General features: G+C 55.5%; 1 protein-coding gene across 3 annotated transcripts; it reads left to right on the top strand.

The window, feature by feature from the left end:
- Positions 1-3,896: 3,896 nt before the first annotated feature.
- On the top strand, positions 3,897-16,472 carry LOC118156929 (neuronal-specific septin-3). 3 transcript variants are annotated; one of them, XM_035311161.1, is made up of 10 exons: positions 3,897-4,271; positions 9,287-9,478; positions 9,701-9,829; positions 10,545-10,626; positions 11,187-11,324; positions 11,659-11,776; positions 12,234-12,329; positions 13,844-13,943; positions 14,236-14,287; positions 15,601-16,472. In XM_035311161.1, the coding sequence occupies exons 1-10, from the start codon at positions 4,004-4,006 to the stop codon at positions 15,734-15,736; spliced, it is 1,311 nt and encodes a 436-aa protein (XP_035167052.1). In that variant the 5' UTR covers positions 3,897-4,003; the 3' UTR covers positions 15,737-16,472. The 3 variants fall into 3 exon arrangements, with proteins under 3 accessions (XP_035167052.1, XP_035167053.1, XP_035167054.1); XM_035311162.1 differs by having other exon boundaries at positions 13,847-13,943; XM_035311163.1 differs by lacking the exon at positions 3,897-4,271 and adding an exon at positions 5,089-5,332.
- Positions 16,473-17,654: the final 1,182 nt, after the last annotated feature.

A 17,654-nucleotide genomic window follows, 5' to 3' on the forward strand; every position in this document is an offset into this window, starting at 1 on the left:
ATTCAGAGGACAGAAATAAAAGTCATGTTCGTCCTCGCGCTTCCTGCTGGCGGTCTTTTGTGCAGGCAGGGATGGAGGCTGTGCTGCAGGAGGCATTCAGCAGGCAAACGCTTCTGGGCACGTTTGAATCGATTGATTGCTGTGGTGTAAACAAAAAAAGAAAAAAAAAAAAGAAAAAAAAAAAAGCCCAGCAAGCTCTGAATGAAATTAGTTACTGTGGCACCGAATTAACCAGTACCCACGCCGACGCAGAAATCACAGTGAGGAGTAAGTTGGCAAGCAGTGCCCTGCTTCTTCCTCCCCTGTGCCAGCAGGGATGCGGCAGGGAATTTGCCTTCCCGAGCGGGGGCCGTGGGGCAAAGCAGCCCCCTGTGTTTGAGGCGTTTGCTGGCAGAGGGCTCCGGCTGTGGGAAAGAGCAGCGGGGAACGTGCTGGCGATGGTCAAATGGCCTGTGCAAGGTGGGGTTGGGACATGGGGGGCACAGTGAAGGTCCCAGGGGAGCCGAAGCAGGGTCCAGGTGTGTCAGATTGGCATGGGACACGAATCAGGAGGTGAGGAGGGGTGCGGGGAGGCTGGGTGCTGTTGGTGGCAGAGCCTGGCGGAGCTGCTTTTTGGGTGCTACGAGAGCTTTCTCCTCTTTTCTGCAGCAGCCATGCCCCACTTCCTGGACTGGTTTGTGCCCGTGTACCTGATGATCTCCATCCTCATCCTGGTGGGCTTTGGGGCCTGCATTTACTACTTCGAGCCCGGACTCCAGGAAGCCCACAAGTGGCGGACGCAGAGGCCAATCATGGAGCGAGACCTTCGGAAGACGCTGATGATTCGGGACAACCTGGCCTTTGGGGTGCCCGAGGTCTGATGCCCCCATGAGGGGCATGCTCTTGGCACCACCAGGAGAGCCCCTCCAGGCGGGCAGAAGGCTGGAGGTGGTGGGATGACAGCCTGTCCCCTGTCCCCCAGCCTTGTGTAGGCTGCAGGCTCAGGGCTTTCCACATGCTTGTAGCCCGTCCTCCAGCCAAGGACTTCTACTCCCCGCCATGGATGGTGTCTCCTCCAGGAGACTGATGACCCCTCACATGAAGGGTCCCACGTTCGTCACCTGAGCTGGGGCTGCCGGCTTCTTGACACGACCGCAAGTGGTCTCTGCAGGGCTATGGGAGCCTTTCTCTCCTGGTTGCTGGTTAAACCTACCCCGACCTGCTGAAGTCCAAGGGGCATTCTGGGGGGAAATTAATTTGGCAGCTTTCAGGCCAGTCCGTTGCTTCTGCTGAGCTCATCACAGCGATCTCCGTGCTGGTGAGCTGGCTGAAGCTCTGCTGACCATGGGCCCAGCAAGCCCCCGAGACCGAAAGCTTTTATCCCTGCGGCAGGCACGCCGCTTCTCTGCGTGGGTGTTGGAGACGAAGACTTCAGAGCTTAGCGCTCGCAGGCTGACATTTCCAGGTGCTCTGCGTTCGCACTGAACCTTTGCTCAAGAGGTTCATCCAAGCCCTGCATCACACGGGGCCGTTCTGCGGTTCTCCACGAAGGGGCAAGGCCAGATTTGTCATGAGAACTTCTGATCTGCCCGGCAGGACACCTTTCTGCAAGCTGCCTTCTTCAGTCCCCTGCACCCAGAGCCCTGAGGTGCGGATGGGCACCAGGCCTGCTGCCACTGTCCCCTAGCTGTCACCCCCCGCCAGCTGTGAACCATTCTCCACCTGCTCGTGGCTGGCAAGGGACACTGCACCGTTCAGTGACGTGGGCCAGCGGTGCTGCCCCTCGTCCTGGACCCAACCCCTACGATGTGGGTCTTGCACAAAGCCCCACGTTTGTGTTGTTTGCACTTTCCGTGCTTCCCCGGGACTGAACTTCCACCAAACCCTGCACAGAGGTGTGATGCTGGGTCTTCGTGGGGCATTCGCATCCCTCCCGCATGTCATGCTCCTGCCTTTCCCTCATGCCTGCCTTCTCCTGTGGCCCCAAGGGATGAGGAGAAGGCACTGGGCTGATCAGGGATGTGCTGTTTGGTAATACTCCGGGGATGAGAGGTAATGTTTAGCTCTAAGGGCTTTGGCTCGGAAGAGCATGAGTCAGGACATCCTGTAAATACCCAGGGTCTTTCTGGGACACCTCATCCCCGCAGAATGCAGTAGCACCACCGTTATTTTCCGCACCAAACCCAGGCACGCTGATGGGAATTTTCTGTCTCTGTTTCAAGCCAGAGAAGTCGAGAGTCCTTCTGTTCAGATGAAACCCAGGGATCGTGATGTGAGTACCCTAACTTGGGAGTCTCACTCAGCAGCAAAGTGGAGCGAGTGGGATTTCTCCTGCACCAAAAGTTGCACTTGCCCTGTCGAGCAAAGGCTTGAAGTGCAGGTGCAGCCTCAGACAGGTGAATCCCACGTATTTTTGTGCCTTGGTGACTCGGGGCTGTGAAAAGGACTGCACTGCTTGGTTCCAGGTGCCACCCTCGGCTGCATTGCTCACACCCCTGCCCTCCCACATGCCACAGCCACAGCCTCCAGCACCTTGCCCTGACCGTGCCAGAGCTCGCAGCCAGGGCTGCAATGTAACCGGACCCCAGACGAAGTAACGGGGCAGCAATAAAAACCTCTGCACTAGGGAAAGGGGCTTGGAGAGGTCGGGGATGGACTAACCCTTCCCTTGGCAACCCCCAAACCCACTTTCACTGCTGATTCAGAAGAGAAGAGCGAAAGCTACCATTCTGGTAAATACGAGAGGAGCTGTGGCTCTGGGTGGCAGGCAGGAGCCAGCAGCCCACGCGGTGACGGGGCTCGGCCCCTCAGCACCTCTTCCCTCCTCCGTGGCATCCCCTGTGTGTGCTGCCCGATTTCATCTCTGCTCTGCCCAGGACTCACCGTAGAAACCAAGCAAAAAGCAGCAGCCAAACAGGAAGAGGCTGCACTACCAAGTATTTATTTACCACTCCTGGCTTACGTTTCACGCTGTTTGGCCCCGATGCAATCAGTGTTGAGTCAGGTATTTGCCACAGTTACCAGGTTTTTCACTGTCAGTAGTGTCCCAGCCCTCCACAGTGGATAAAGGTGTGTGCAACCGCGTGTCCGCTGCTTGGTTTCCATTCTGTTCGCCTGCGAGCTGCCTGCCTCCAGCCCGGGGCAGCCAGCAAGGAGCACGCTGTGGTTTTGTTTCTCAGGGCAGCTCTCCGTCGGCAAGCCTCCTGTGCTGGGCATGCTGACGGGGTGTCTGGGAACAATTACGCCGAAGGCAAACTCTGGCTGAAAACTGAGACCGTGTCTCCTCTGTGAGACCTGTGCAGCTGTAGGGACCTCGAGGGAAACAGTCTCAGATACTGAATTAAACTGCGTGAAGCACTAGAGAAGATACTTAGTGCTGGAAACATCAGGATGGTCTTTTCCTCCTTTTTCTCTTTTTCTGCATGGTGCATAGAAATTGTACCACCTGGGCCCCTTGCCCATGCAATTTGTGACACAGCGGTGGCCCCAGAAATTGTTGAACTGGAATCTGCCACTAAAAAAAAAAAAAAAAAAAAAAAGAAAGAAAGAAAAAGAGAAAGAGAAAGGGAAAATGTTTCAAAAATTCATTTTTTTTTTTTAATTGCACTCATTTTTTGAGAGCCAGGCTCCCACCAGCAAGCCCGCAAGCACTGACGCACCGCAAGCAGGACACGGGGCCGCGGCGTGGGGCTGCCCCACAGCACAGCCTCCCCTCTCCCGGCCATGGGGCAGGCCTGGCGGGGGGCATGGGGCCAAGAATGCGCCGGGGCGGGGGTGAGAGCGGCCAGGGAGCCAGCGTGGGGGCACCTCGGGCCGGCCACAAGCGGCCCATTGTGGCGGCCGGAGGCGGGCACGGCTCGGGCCGCCCGGGAGGACGGCAGCCACTCGGCACAGAGGGCAGCGGCTCCTGGGGCACCCCGGCAGCCCCCAGCCCGGTGGCGGGCAAGGCCTGGCCCCTGCAGCCATGTTGGCCCTGCTCAGCCCAGCCTGATCCCTGCCCTCGCGCCTCTGCTTGCAGCCCGCCATGGAGGAGGACGTCGCCCCGGGCCCTCGCCCAGCCGGCCCCAGCCGCATCCCGGGCCCCCCGCCGCGGCGGTACGGCCCCTCCGGGACCCCCACCCAGCGGAGCTGCCTCTGGGTCACCCTGCGGCACGGGGGGGACCCCTGGCAGCGGCTGCGGGACCCGGCCCCCATCACCCCCGTCCCCCCGCGCCCCCGGCATGCTCCGGGGCCTGGCGGGGCCGAGGCCGCCCCAGCGGAGAAGATGCCGGGCACCGGGGACCCACGCACCGGTGGGTCTGCGCTGCGGGTCGGGACAGGGGCACCCGGGGGCTCAGTGTGGGGCAGGATGGGGGGCACTGGGGAGTCCCCTCTTCCCCAATGGTGCTGAGGGACAGTGGAGGAGCTGGGGGAGAGTGGCATCTGGAGGGGAAATGTGTCTGTCTGTCCAGCAAGGTCTCAGAGCTGGCAATGTACCAGGAGCAGCGGAAGTTTGGTGCCCCAGCACGGTGTGGCCATGGCACCTGGTGGGGATTGTCGGAGAAGGGAAGGGACATCTCCCTCCGAAGCAGCCAACCCAGGCAGGAGGGCAGCCAGGTGACCTGCATGGCTCCCCAGACACCACTGGCAGCACCTCGCCCCGCTCCCCGCACACGCCTGTGCACACACAGGGGGTGGCCGGGCCTCTGCACCCGGGGCCGGCCGCCAGCAATTGCGGTGCCAGGGGAGGAGAGGTTTCTCACGCCTCCGCAAGCAGAGCTGAAGGGCAAACCGGTCTCAACAAACCGTTCCCAAATTCCCTCCCTCCGGGAGACCTTGCCATCCCCCAACCCCCAAAATACCCGTGGGGCTGAGTGGTTTCTCAGCCATGAAGGGTTAAATATCTCCCCGTAAACAACAGCAGCATCCAGGGATGCTCTGCGGCCGCTGGGGAGCAGGGAGGCAGAGGGCAAGAAGAGCCAGTGCGGTGTGGGGAGGGGGGAGGCTGCGCCTTGTGCACCCGAGGGGGCCCCTCCGGGGCGCGTGGAGCCCACCCGTGGTGGCCCCTGGCTCCCAAAGCTGGGGCTGGATCCGGGGAGGGTGCGCGGGGGGAGATTTTGCAGCGATGTTTAATATTCAGGTCACATGACGATGGCAGCAGGAGCAGCACCAGCATCCCCGCTCAGCTGAAATAGCCGCTGGAGAAGGAGGGGAAAAGGAGAGGGGGGAGAAGAGGACAGGGAAGAAAGAAAGAGAGAGGTAAAAGCGGAGCTTCGTAGCCCACCGCGCTGCGCCAGCGTCAGGCTAGGAAAGTGGGGGGAGAGCCACCCCTTTGGGAGAGCGCTGGGAGACAAAGGGAGCTTCATGTTCAAAGGTAGGATGCTCCGGGCTCGGCAGGGCTGGGCGATGCCGGAGGGACGCTCGGGCTTTTTGTGCACGCAGCCTCCGCACGCCGCCGAGCCCCGGCTGCTCGGGGCTGAATGCCTCTGAAGGGCAGCGGGGGAAATGGGTGCTGGCTTTGTGGGCTTTCTTCTCATCTCTCCGTGGTAGCGGGCTGGCATTGAAGGAGAAGGAGCAGGGGTGGCGGTTGTGGTGCTGATGCAGAGTAGCTGTCGCCAGGGGCTGCTCTGAAAGAAAGATATAATCCCAGCTGGTCCAGGGCTGGGGAAAGCCCACGAGCTGCTCTGCCACTGGCTTGTCCCTTGCCACTGACAGGCAGCCGCTGCCGGGGCAGTGGGGACGCCCTGCGCTGCTCCCTGGGCATCTGCGCAGGAGCCAGCAGGCAGGCAGGGGACAGGCAGCTCCGGAGGGATGGACGCCCTGGTCCTGGGGTGCTCAGCATCCTCTCGCCTCGGGGTGCAGCCCAGGCTGGGCCAGGTGCCGAGGGTACGGCCCCTTCACCTCCAGCTCCTGCATCTCCAGAGGCTTCGGCACACGCTGCCCTGGGTGGAATTGCTGCAGCCCCGGCAGAGCCCGAGCCCTCTGCAGAGCGCTGAGGGCACGTGGAGGAAGGGTGCTGCCAGCACGGCTGCGGCAGCCCAGAAGGCTGGGATAAGTTTCCCTGCCCTACTCAAAATGCCCGGTGATGCTCAGGCTGTGGAGTGGGACATGGGGCTGGGGCCACACGGGTGGCGGGGGCTTGATTAAGATGCACGGGTGGGCCGGTGTCCCCAGAGGGCCTTGTGCCGCACGGGAGGAGAGCTGCAGCGAGGCCGTGGATGTGTTACGGGGGGCTGAGCAGCCTCTCCGTGCTCTGGGAGATGGATTCGTGGTGCTGACCGGCCGCTTCCAGCCCTCCCTCCCTCTTGCCACTCAGACAAAGGACGGAAGGCAGGGGGAGGGGATAAGACCGTATCTAGGTTATCGGGTCTGGCCTGCCCCAGGACACAGGGGGTGGAAGTCTGAGCCCGCGGCCGACCCGCAGGGCTGCCTCCATCGCCAGCAAGCTGCTGCGGACGCCAGGGGCGGATGGATGCGGTGCAGTAGCATCGGCCTTTCTGGAGAGGTTTTGGGGTGGATTGCTGGGTGCTGGAGGCCAGAGCCGGACCCCGCCGGGCACCCGCTGCTGCTCCCAGCCCCAGGCACTGCGGCTCTCCCTGCAGCGCCCGGGAGCAGAGGGATCACCAGCAGCCGCCCTCTTAAATCAGCTCCTCTCAGCAGGCAGAACAAAGCAGCAGGGAAACGGGTGGGAACGCCAAGAGCGGATGCGAGTGGTTAACCTTGGTTAACCCCCTTTTCATTATCAGCAGCACTGACCGTAGCGGTCTGTCATGGATTCATTACGGGGAGCAGCCAGGGGGGCTACGGGGTGTGCCTAGGATGTGTAATGCTGCCTCTTGACCATTCGGTCAGAGCTTTAATGAGGCTTCAGAGCAGTGCTAGCATTACGTCCCCTACAGCAGAGCCGTTCCCAGGAGAGCAGGCAGGCACGTTTCACGTCTTGGAGTGCCTCTCACAGCTCTGGCTCTGGCCCTGCACGCCCTGACCCACCGGCTGGCCGGCCCTCAGCTGGCTCCTTGGATTCCTCCGTGGCAGCCAAGGGGTGGAAAATCGCCTGCACGAAGCTGAGCCCTCAGGTGCCTCCTCGCAAAATGGGCGCTCCTTTTCATCAGCTGAATGGGAAGGCACCCCACGTGGAGAGGACTCTTTGTGGTTTGGAGGGTGTCATCTACCCTGAGACCTTGAATGTCCAAAATCAAAACTCCCAGAGCTGCATCACTGATAAACAATTCAGGGAGTATTTAAGGAGACCTCTGGAGGTCTTTTTTCCTGATCTTGGGGCTTTTAGGAACCTGACTCCAAAATATTTTCTTCAGCCACAACAAGCTCCTGGCTCCAACAGTGAAGCCTGCCAAGAAATGGCCAAGTGTTGCCATGTCCACAGCAGGGTTAGCAACACCTGGCAGCTCTGGGCAGATTGTTCCTCAGCACAGAGAGATCGGGAGATGAGTTATCAACCTTTTGGTGAGCCTAGAGGCTGACTGCCTGCTCCTTCCTTCCGTCCCTGGTACAGGTGGCGCGGGGCGGCCCAGGAGAGGACGAGCGAAGGGCAGGGCCCTCCGTGCTGCGCCAGAGCGATGGGCTTTCCTGGCTGGCAGCAGCTTTGAGAAAGCTGGAAAAGGACACGGGGAGCCTCGGGGGAGGCTGTGTCAGCAGGAGGGGAGCAGACCGGCTGTGACGGCTGTAGGAATGGATTGCAGCTGAGAAGCACTCGGCTAGGCAGGCTGCCTCCGCCGGCAGCATCAGGAGCTCCCAGCTGCCAGCCCGGCTTGGCCAACGCTTCGTCTTCTGCCCCGGTCCCTGGGGGTGCTGCTCGCTGCTGCAGAAGAGGGTGGTGATGGCTCGGAGAGCCCCTGCTCCGTGGGGAAGGGCAGGAAGGCATCCTCCTGCAGGCCTCTCCCTGCAGGCAGGGTGAGGCGGAGGTGGCACGAAGCCCCGACCCTAAGGACATTACCTCAGGGCTGTTCACAGGCTGTTCACCTTCCAAGCAGCGTAAAGCTTATATAAAAAGTGTTTTTTTTTTTCCCTGTGTAGAGCAGCCCTTTGTGTCTGCACAGACGCTTTGATACAGCAGCAGGGTCGCCAGCCACCCCCGCAGCAGGTTGCAGCCTAACCCTGTCCAGGAACACAAGCTCCCTGCCCTCTCCCCAGCCCCTGGCCTGACCTGGCCGAGCTATCCGGGACCCCAGGCTGGTGCTGTCAGCGTCCCCAGCCCCCTGACCCCTGAGTTGTCTTCCTCCCCAGGAGGCGTCTGTCCCTCGTCAAAGGGCAGTCGCCTGAGGGATCTGCTGAGAGGAGCAAAAAACCACCACCAAAATAATGGAAATGGGTAATTTAGTGTGAGGTACTTGAATGGGAGCGGCATACAGAGCAAGAGGAGTGCTTAGCAAGCAAAAACGCGTGCTGTCTCTGTCCTGGAAAAATAACCATCTAATGAGACAAAGAATGGGGGAGCTGAGTAATTAGAGTGGGAGAGGCTCCAGCTTGCAGCTGGGTTGTATGTGAAGGGTATTTGGTTCCCGGCCCCTTCATCTTCCTTCCCAGAGCCAGCCCTCACACTTCCCGTCCCCACCAATTACAGCTTCTCCTCCATGCCCCGTCCTCTCCCACCCTTGGGTTCCTCCTGCGGTGGGTGGGAGCTGCTCACTAACGAGGCAAGAGATGGAGATGAATGGCTGAAGCCCGCCCCAAGCTGCGTGTGCTGTCATCCAAAAAAGAGTTGGAACGGCTGGAAAGCCTGAAGGGCCTTTCTCTCTGTCAGTTTGTTTTGCATGGAAGGAGCAAGGACAGGAGGGAGGAGAGAAAGGTGCCGCTGATTAGCTTCTTGGTGGGCATGACACAACGCACCGGTCTGTGGGAAGGAGGCAAGCATGGAGGTTGCTGCCATGCTTTCCATCTCCACCATTGCCTTATTCTGTGGAGCTCAGCACAGAGGGTCGTGCAGCCTCTCCTGGCAGCGGCCAAGCTTGCAAGTCCTCACATTAAATCCCCAACTCCGTTTTGATGCCAGAACTTGACATATGATAATTTTTGAAAGTCTGTTCCATTACAAATTTCATGCTGAAGTTGGAGGACCAAGCCTCTAGTGATCCTGATGAGAACTGGGAGGAAAATCAAATCAAACCGAGGATGATAGGTACAAGAGTATGCTGGAAACTCAGGTGGATGTTCCTCCAAGAAGAGCCTTACTGCTAAAATCTTGCCGTTCAATCATGCACAGCAGCCCTAAAAAAGGACACGCAAAGTTGACCATCACCCCTGAGACAGGGCAGCAGGGAGGTCCCTATTACACCTGAGTAATATTTTTTCAATCTCTCTCCCTGTGCAGGACCAGTGGAGAGCAAAAACGAAGCAGCCATGTCTGAGCTAGTCCCAGAGCCGCGACAAAAACCAGTAGTGCCGATGAAACCCATGGGCATTAATGCCAACTTGCTGGGCTACATCGGTATCGACACCATCATTGAGCAGATGCGCAAGAAGACCATGAAGACAGGTTTCGACTTCAACATCATGGTTGTAGGTAGGCAGATACCAGTGGAGGTGCCGGGAGCCATGGCTGGGTGCTCTCCCGTGAGGCCAGGAAGGGAGGGCAGGAGGGAGCGGACGGTGCTTGCTCTAGGGGAAAGGACAAGCTCTCACAAGACAAGGAGATACCTACAGCCTTTCCTCCTGCCTGCCTGGCTGCATCCCCTGGGCCTGCTGTCAATGCATAAGCCACGAGCTTTTTCTTTGCAATCCTCAGGTCAGAGCGGACTGGGAAAGTCGACGCTGGTGAACACCCTCTTCAAATCCCAGGTGAGCCGTAAATCTTCGGGCTGGAACCGGGAGGAGAAGATCCCCAAGACAGTGGAGATCAAAGCCATCGGGCACGGTAAGAGCCAGTCTGCTGGGGTGCAGTCCAGCAGAAGACCCCAGTGTCCTATGCGAGCAGCACGTTGCTGTAAGGCAGCCCTTTCTCCATGGGAAGCTGAAGGAGAAATGCCAGTTTTAGGTGACCTCAGACCCAGCCAAGGCTTTTCTTAACCAGGGATGCATGCCACTGATGCCATAGCCAAAAGCAAGAGATAGAAAAAGTGCTACAGGTATTTCCCCTGCCAAGACATGACTCTGCATGTGTGGATTAACCTTGCAATAAGCCATTCCCACCTGCAGACACTTACTGCCCTATGCCAACTGCACTGATGGGCCCCATCCCAAACCTAGTAGAGCACGTATCGTCGTGGAAAGACATCAGCACAGCTGCTAAAACAATGCAAAATAATGTCAGCTCAGACTCAGGATGATATGTGGAGGGGAGGACAAGTTGTATAAGGTAGGCACTACCTGTGGGACACAGATTGAGCACAAATCCGTTTTCCTGCAGCAGAGCTGTATAAGGTAGCTTTTGTGCAGGGGTTGCCAAAATTTGGAGTCAGGAGCTCAGGTGGGGTCACAGCTGCTGAGGCATGACCCAAGCTGGCCTGGTCTTACGTGGTGGGCAAAGATGAGGGCAGAGAGCTCTTGTTCCACTGTAGGGCACAGAGACATGTTTCATGCTGGAACAGGTCCCCAGGGAGGCATATAATTGTTTGCAATTTCTTCCCCAGTTATTGAAGAAGGTGGTGTCAAAATGAAGCTGACAGTGATCGACACCCCAGGATTCGGAGACCAGATCAACAACGAGAACTGGTGAGTTTTACCCAGTTGCAAGACCTCGCAACCCCAAAAAAGGGCTGCAGTCAATTGATACCTGGAGTGATGCTCATCTGCTTGGACTGGAATGTATCTGGGATTCTGTTGTGCTCAGGGGGTCAGTAGTGGGGATGTGAAATTGTGAGCACCATGGGTTTGTGTGCATGATCCAAATCACTGACAAGAAACCAGGCAAAAAAAATGTAATCCCCCCAAATTCTACATATAGCTGAAAATTGAAATGTTCTGCCCCGACTCAGCCAATCCATTTTTTTTTCCCCAGATTTCTCCCAAAGAGCAACCTTCAGCAGCCCCCTGCCATAGCACCAACATGTTTTTCCGTCCTCCTTCCACTGATTTAACTGCTGATTTCCATTGTGGTTTGCAAAAGCCTCCCCCCCCCCGAGAAAGTCTTAAACATGCTGATGGTGAGGTGCTCGTGGTGGATATTTTTTATGCCAGAGCTTGCTTTGCTGCTGTCAGAGCTGGGAACACTGTAGGCAGGAACATGAGGAGATTTGTACCTGTCTTTTCATCTCTCTCTCCCACCTTAACAGCTGGGAGCCTATCGAGAAATACATCAACGAGCAATACGAAAAATTTCTGAAAGAGGAAGTGAATATCGCAAGGAAGAAGCGAATTCCAGACACACGAGTGCACTGCTGCCTCTACTTCATCTCCCCCACAGGCCACTCGTACGTACAAAGTCCTCTGTCCTTCCTCACCCCCTCTGTGCCTCTGTGGCAGGCATGCGCCCTGCACTGCTCTGTCTCAGCCACACAGCCAGGGGTCCTGCCCATGGGGCTTAACGTAGGGTGCTGCAGAGTCTGGGATAACAAAGGCAGGAGAAACATCGTTTTATGGGAGTGGGCAGGATGGATGGGAAGGAGGAGCCGCAATCACAGTGGCAGCGAGTGGGTTATGTACAAGGGAGGTTTTGCTGATGCCCCGATGCTGGGAGAGTCACTAGGATGAAGGGCGAGGAGGGTAAAAGTGACGCCTTCCGTGTTGTTCCTTCCTGGGCTGCAGCCTGCGGCCTTTGGACCTGGAGTTCATGAAACATCTCAGCAAGGTAGTGAACATCATCCCGGTAATCGCCAAGGCTGACACCATGACCTTGGAGGAGAAGATCGAATTCAAACAGAGAGTGAGTATCTCTGCTCCTGCATGGGATCCCTCCCTGCCCCGGCTGGGAGATGGGAGAAATGGCTGTATCCTTCCTGCTGGACTGCAGCACAGTCCCCAGGGATGCAGTCCCACAGAGTCCAGCACGGGGTTGGTGGGTAAGCCATGCCACTGTCCTGAAGATACAGCTGCCCATAGCTCTGAGGGCACCTGCTAGAGGGGGGCAGAAAGGTGTGTATCCCTGTGACATCCCATCATAAGCTCTGCCATGGGAACTGCAGAACCAGACAAGTAACCAGGGTTGGAGAAAGATGACTTGTCACTGCTGCCATGTGTCCTCGCTTTGCTGCACACTTCCCTGGGGACAGTCCCTCCAGCCCTTCCCCGCTGGAAGGATCTCCCAGATGTGTTTGCCCAGCCATCCTGCCTGCCTTCCCTTCAGGCTTGTGTTGCTTGTGCTCCAAAATGTCTCTGCCCAGGTGCGCAAAGAGCTCGAAGTAAACGGAATCGAGTTTTACCCCCAGAAAGAATTTGATGAGGACTTGGAGGATAAAACAGAGAACGACAAAATCAGGGTAGGAAACATTTTATTGTGGGAGGGGAAGGGGGGATGAGGGCTGGTCAGATTTAACGAGTGTAAAACAAGTGTCATTGGGAGGTTTTAAGTGCTTCATGGTCCTCACATGAAAGATGCAATGGACATAGGGGATGGTCGTTCACCTGTCCTCGTTTGTCCCTGTCATTGTCACAGGGTGCTACGAAGGCTGAGTGAGGAAGGGCTGCATCTCTCTTCCTCTTAGTGAGTACTCCGTTTGGCCTCTGTTAAGGACAAATTGGCCTGCTGTGTGGCTGATGGCCAGCCTCTGTCCCAGAAAAACAGCCTGTGAGCCCTCTCATCCACTGACCAGACTCTACTTGAAAATCAGTCCAGTGCTCTGCCATGCCAGCCCCTGTAGGAAGGCCTGTCCCATCCCTCCCACCTCAGAGAGTTAAAAACCATCTAATTTCAAGCCTGTGTTTGTTCATGGCCAAGTTATATCCAAGACTATATCCGTGTTCTTGTGCCAACGCTGGCTCAAGCACTTCTGCCTAGTGGCCCCGTGCACCACTCAGGCATTTGTAGAGAACAATCTTATCCTCAGTTGGCCTTCTTCTGGTCAGCTAAATGAGATAAACTTTGACTGAGCTTCCCATTCCTCAGCAGTCTGCTCCTAGTTGCTGTTTTCTGTGCCTGCTCTGGTTTGATTTGATTTTCTAGCACTGGTGCAGGTGGTACCCGATGCTTCCCTGTCTCTTCCGAGATCGGAACTGGACCACATCCTCTCTAAACAACCACATCACACTGGTGACTCGTGGTCATCTTGTGACTGGCTGGCACATGGGGTCCTTCCCCTCCTTCAGTCTTTGCTTGTGCATAAGCTCAGAAGTCAGAGCAGAAATTCTTGGTGTTATTCCCTAAATGCTGCTCTTTATGCCGCAAACGTACATACATCTTCCTCTGTACTGACAGCTCCTCCTGGCTTTGTGTTGCTAGTGCGTTTAGTTATCCCACACATCGTTTTTGTGGCTAGGCTATTAATGGAAATAAGATGTCTTCTGAGGCAGTCCTCAAGAAATTCCAGGAGTTACTGCCTTGCAGCCTGGCACTTGCCCTTTCAACTCCCCTAGCTGTCACAGCCCCAGCAGAAATTCCCACCTCCCCCAGCTTAATTAATCATTTCCCATTTGGCAACACATCACACACTCTGGGGAAGACCAGATGGGGTTTGCTTCTTCTCCAAACTGTTTCTGTTTGTGAGAAGGGCACCACGTTTCCTTCTGCACTTCAGCCTCATTGCCCTAGGTTCGGTAGTCTCACTCATAAGAAATAAGCTTCCTTTTAATCTGCATTCCTGTGGTAATTGCAGGCCCTTCCCAGGCCCAGGGACATCTACAAAGCAGAATAAATCCATGAACATTTGCACAGCCTTATGGATAATAGGGCATCCTGCACCCTGTGCTCTGCTTTCTGAGGGAGGTGGATGGGGAACAGTGATGGTGCTGCTCTCTGCAATGGGTTTGATAGGTCTCTCCACGTGTCTCTCCCCAGCAGGAAAGCATGCCCTTCGCAGTAGTGGGCAGTGACAAGGAGTACCAAGTGAATGGAAAAAGAGTCCTGGGCAGGAAAACACCTTGGGGAATCATTGAAGGTAAGGAAAATCTTGTTTCTGGGAGATGAAAGTACCTCTGCAGGCCCCAGTAATAGACTATGGTCCTGATAACATGTCCCATGATTACCTTCCCATTTCTTCTGTGTTTTTTAAAAGAGGAGAATTCTTATATAGCTCTGCTGTCAGGTGTTCACACAACTGCCCGTCTTTTCTGAAGTACACGGGCTCAGCCCACCTGGAGCATGCCCCAAGGCAATGACCTTGCTGTGCTCTGTAACCACAAAGGGGTTGCTGAAAATGCAAATGTAACATTTGTTTGCTTTCTTTTCAGTGGAAAACCTCACTCACTGTGAATTTGCCCTCCTTCGAGATTTTGTCATCAGGTAAGGCCATGGTCATGCACGAGCTTGCTCTTGGTGAGGAGAGAGTCTTCCTGAGACTCTCTTAGAGTGAAATAGCCCCTATGGAAGGGAAGATAAAGCACATTTCAGGCAGTAAAATCTTCTGTGGGGTAGGGTTAGATTGAATTAAGGGGCAGTTGGGTATGTTAAGGGGATGCCCTAGTGCCTCTCTTGACCACTATGTCAAGTAGGTGCTAGTCTTCATGTATGATCTGGGTGACTTGAGAAAAGCAGAGTAACAGCATTCCCCCTGTACCCCATTAAGGATATTAGGTTTAAAAAACTTCTAGTTGATGCTGATGTAGGCCTGCACTGGAGTCTGTGATAAAGAAGCCACTACCCCATCCTAGATCGTATGTCCTACCAGGCCAAGGGATGGTCTGGAACATATGTAGGTCTGGAAGTGAGGTCTGGAAGTGAAAAGCTCCTTATTTCATTCAGCTGTCATTATCTTGTCCTATTTCTACATGTTTCATGAAGCTGTCTCAGCACAAATAATATCTGCCTCAAATTCTGTAGAAGAGCTGCAAAATCCAGGGTCACCTCTGTTCCCTATCAACACCCTAGGGTTTTAAACAGCACCAAAAAAAAAAAAAAAAAAAGAAAAAAAAAAAGAAAAAGAAAAGAAGGGAAACACACTTCAAAGCCAGAGTCCTGTGTCTCACTCCACCTGTGGGTATGTGAGGTACCAGGTACCTCACATACATTTCACCAGGTACAATGCTTGGACGTCACCATACTGCCCTCTTTTTGCACCATGGCACCATCCACAGCAGACGTGCTTTCCCTGAGTCTTCCAGTAAAAGCACCCCGACCAAGAGATGATCACAAAACATAAGACAACCCAAGACCACGGGTTTTCCATGGATGTTATTGCCCACAGCAGTGTTCTGCAGGTTGCAGTCCCTGCTGGACCTGGTACTGGTGCTTCCTTGTCTCACCACCACTGGAAGCAGGATGTAAGAAGAGTTAAGCCCTGTCTGCTCTCACACACCAGGCTGGCTAGTAGCTGTCCCACTAGCACAGGTCTGAGAGGGGCGAGACACCGGCACGCACAGCCAGGGATTTTAGCCCATATCCCGCGTCCTGTGCATGTGTCCTCTTGCATTCTGATGCTTCAGCTTTCCGCTGCGTCATGGCACCCATACAGAAAGAGGGTATGTTCTCCAGACAGACTGGAGAAATCTTCCCTTTATTTCAGGGAATAAAATGATCATCAGAAAACTAACACCAACAGTGCTGATGTTGATTATCGTATCCTCCTTCCAACCCCACGTTCGTTTTGTCCTGGGCAGGACCCACCTTCAGGACCTGAAAGAAGTGACCCACAACATCCACTACGAGACCTACAGGGCCAAGCGGCTGAATGACAACGGAGGGCTGCCCCCCATGACCGCTGAGACAGAGGAAAACCACGAAAGTAATCTGTGAATGACCCCCCTCCGCTGTCACATCATGTCTCTGGATACGAAAACCCGCCCCCGTTACCCTTGGCTCTACCTTGGGCCTGTCTCTGAAGCATGTGGAGCATCCCCTATGTGTGTGAGAGGGTTGTGTGCGTGTGAGTGTGTGTGCCTGCACCTAACTGTGTGCCGGAGGGGGACCAAAGGCATCTCCTCTGTCCTTCCCAGACCGTCCTCATACTTGGTTTGTTGTTTTTTTTTTGCACAGCTGACTGTCCGTCATCTTCCTTTCTCTTGTTTCTGTGTCTCAGCTGTGTGTCTTGTCTGGGGGATATAGGAAGGGGGGAATGATTTATGGGGGCAAGAGGGCTTTGGAGGTGGGAGGTGTGGGGTATGCAGGGGTCCTGTTTTTATCTCTTGGAGGTATGACAAGGAGAGACTCCGGGACAGGTGGTGGAGTTGGAGCATGCAGTATCTTCATGTGATGGCTTTCTCCCAGGTCTTGGTGGGTGGGAAGATGGCTGACTGCTCAGACAGGACGGTGGCCCAGCATTTTATCCCCCTTTCTTGCTGTGGCTTCCCAAAGGAAAATGGCAACTTGGAAGTGGATAGAGGGGAGAAGTGACAGACTGACATGTTCTGTGGTTCGGGGGAAGTGAGTGGGAGGAGACACAGATTTTAGACCATAACAGCTACCTGAAAAGCATCAAAGTACTTGGGGGAGAGAGCCATATTTTCCGAAAGTAAAGAGTAAAAGAACATCAGGATGTCTCCCTTGGTCTCCACTGGTGGTGGGAACACAAGAAATACCTTCTCCTCACATCTGTTTGCTACTCCAGCAGTCTCAGCCCAGTGCTACTCCCCTGCCCCTCCTACTCCTCTCCTAGCTTCCCTGTCCTCCTTTATTTTTGTCCTCATTCCCTTTTAACCCTCCATAGCCTTTAACCCTTTATTTCTTTCCCTTTATTTTTCTTTTCCTTTCTTTACTCTTTCTTTCTTTCTTCCTTTCTTCCTTCCTTCCTTTCTTTCTCTCTCTCTCTTTCTTTCTTTGTCTTTCTTTATCTTCCTTTCTCTATCTTCCTTTTTCTTTCTTTCTCTTTCTTTCTTTCTCTTCATTTTTCATTTTCCTTCCTTCCTTCCTACCTTCCTTCCTTCCTCCCTCCCTCCCTCCCTCCTTGCCTCTCACTTTCTCTGCTCTCTCCCCGTTCTGTCTCTCCTTCATTTCCTCACAAATCTTCCTCTTCTCCAGGCCCTTTCCCTCCTCTCCATCTCCACCAGCTCTCACACCTCCTTATCAATGTGCTGTTGTTGTGTCACCTTGAGAAGCTGCTGCTTTACCCTCCCTTGGAGGAGGCAGGGAGGGAAGGTAAAGACCCAGGAGCAGAGGCACGGCTTTACTGAAGGCTAAATGCTCACACCTGCCGGTGGTCAGCTCTTTTCTGCATGTCCCCGAGCCAGGCAGAGAGCACCGGGGCTGCCTGGGCAGAAGGGAGGAGCAGAGGACATCCGAGTGTGGCAGTCTCTGCCTGTCACCTGCCCGATGCGTGTCACACAGCAGGCAGGGGCTGTCCCCTCCAGAGGAACAGCTGGTGGCGTTGGCAATGCACGTGCAGAAGGTCATGGTGCGGGATGGTAGAGCTGTGGGTACGGGGAAGTGAGGTGGGTCGGGATGGGGGGCTGGAAAGGCTGGTGCGGGAGGGAGGAAGGGGTCCCCGTGAGGGGACAGCAGGGGTGACTCAAGCCAAGCCCGAGGTTTGCAAACAGAGCTGTTCGGGGCCAGGACTGGGATGAGGGTGCTCCAAGCCTCAGCAGAACCATCTAAGAGCTTGTGCCCACGTTGTGGCTTTCTCTGGTGCTCTTCCATCTCGCTCCCACCCATCCATACAAATCAGCCATTCTCAGCATCGCCAGGACACGAGGGCCCTCCTGGCCCTTCTCACTCCCCT

This window comes from Oxyura jamaicensis (genome assembly GCF_011077185.1).
Source record: "Oxyura jamaicensis isolate SHBP4307 breed ruddy duck chromosome 1 unlocalized genomic scaffold, BPBGC_Ojam_1.0 oxy1_random_OJ106551, whole genome shotgun sequence".
Classification (NCBI taxonomy): domain Eukaryota; kingdom Metazoa; phylum Chordata; class Aves; order Anseriformes; family Anatidae; genus Oxyura; species Oxyura jamaicensis.

Bases quoted from the DNA above. Each gene is read 5' to 3' on its own strand.
- LOC118156929 (XM_035311161.1), top strand. From the start codon at position 4,004: ATGGAGGAGGACGTCGCCCCGGGCCCTCGCCCAGCCGGCCCCAGCCGC. The intron at 9,479-9,700 runs GTAGGCAGATAC...TGCAATCCTCAG, and splicing joins CTTCAACATCATGGTTGTAG to GTCAGAGCGGACTGGGAAAG. The intron at 13,944-14,235 runs GTAAGGAAAATC...CTTTCTTTTCAG, and splicing joins ACCTTGGGGAATCATTGAAG to TGGAAAACCTCACTCACTGT.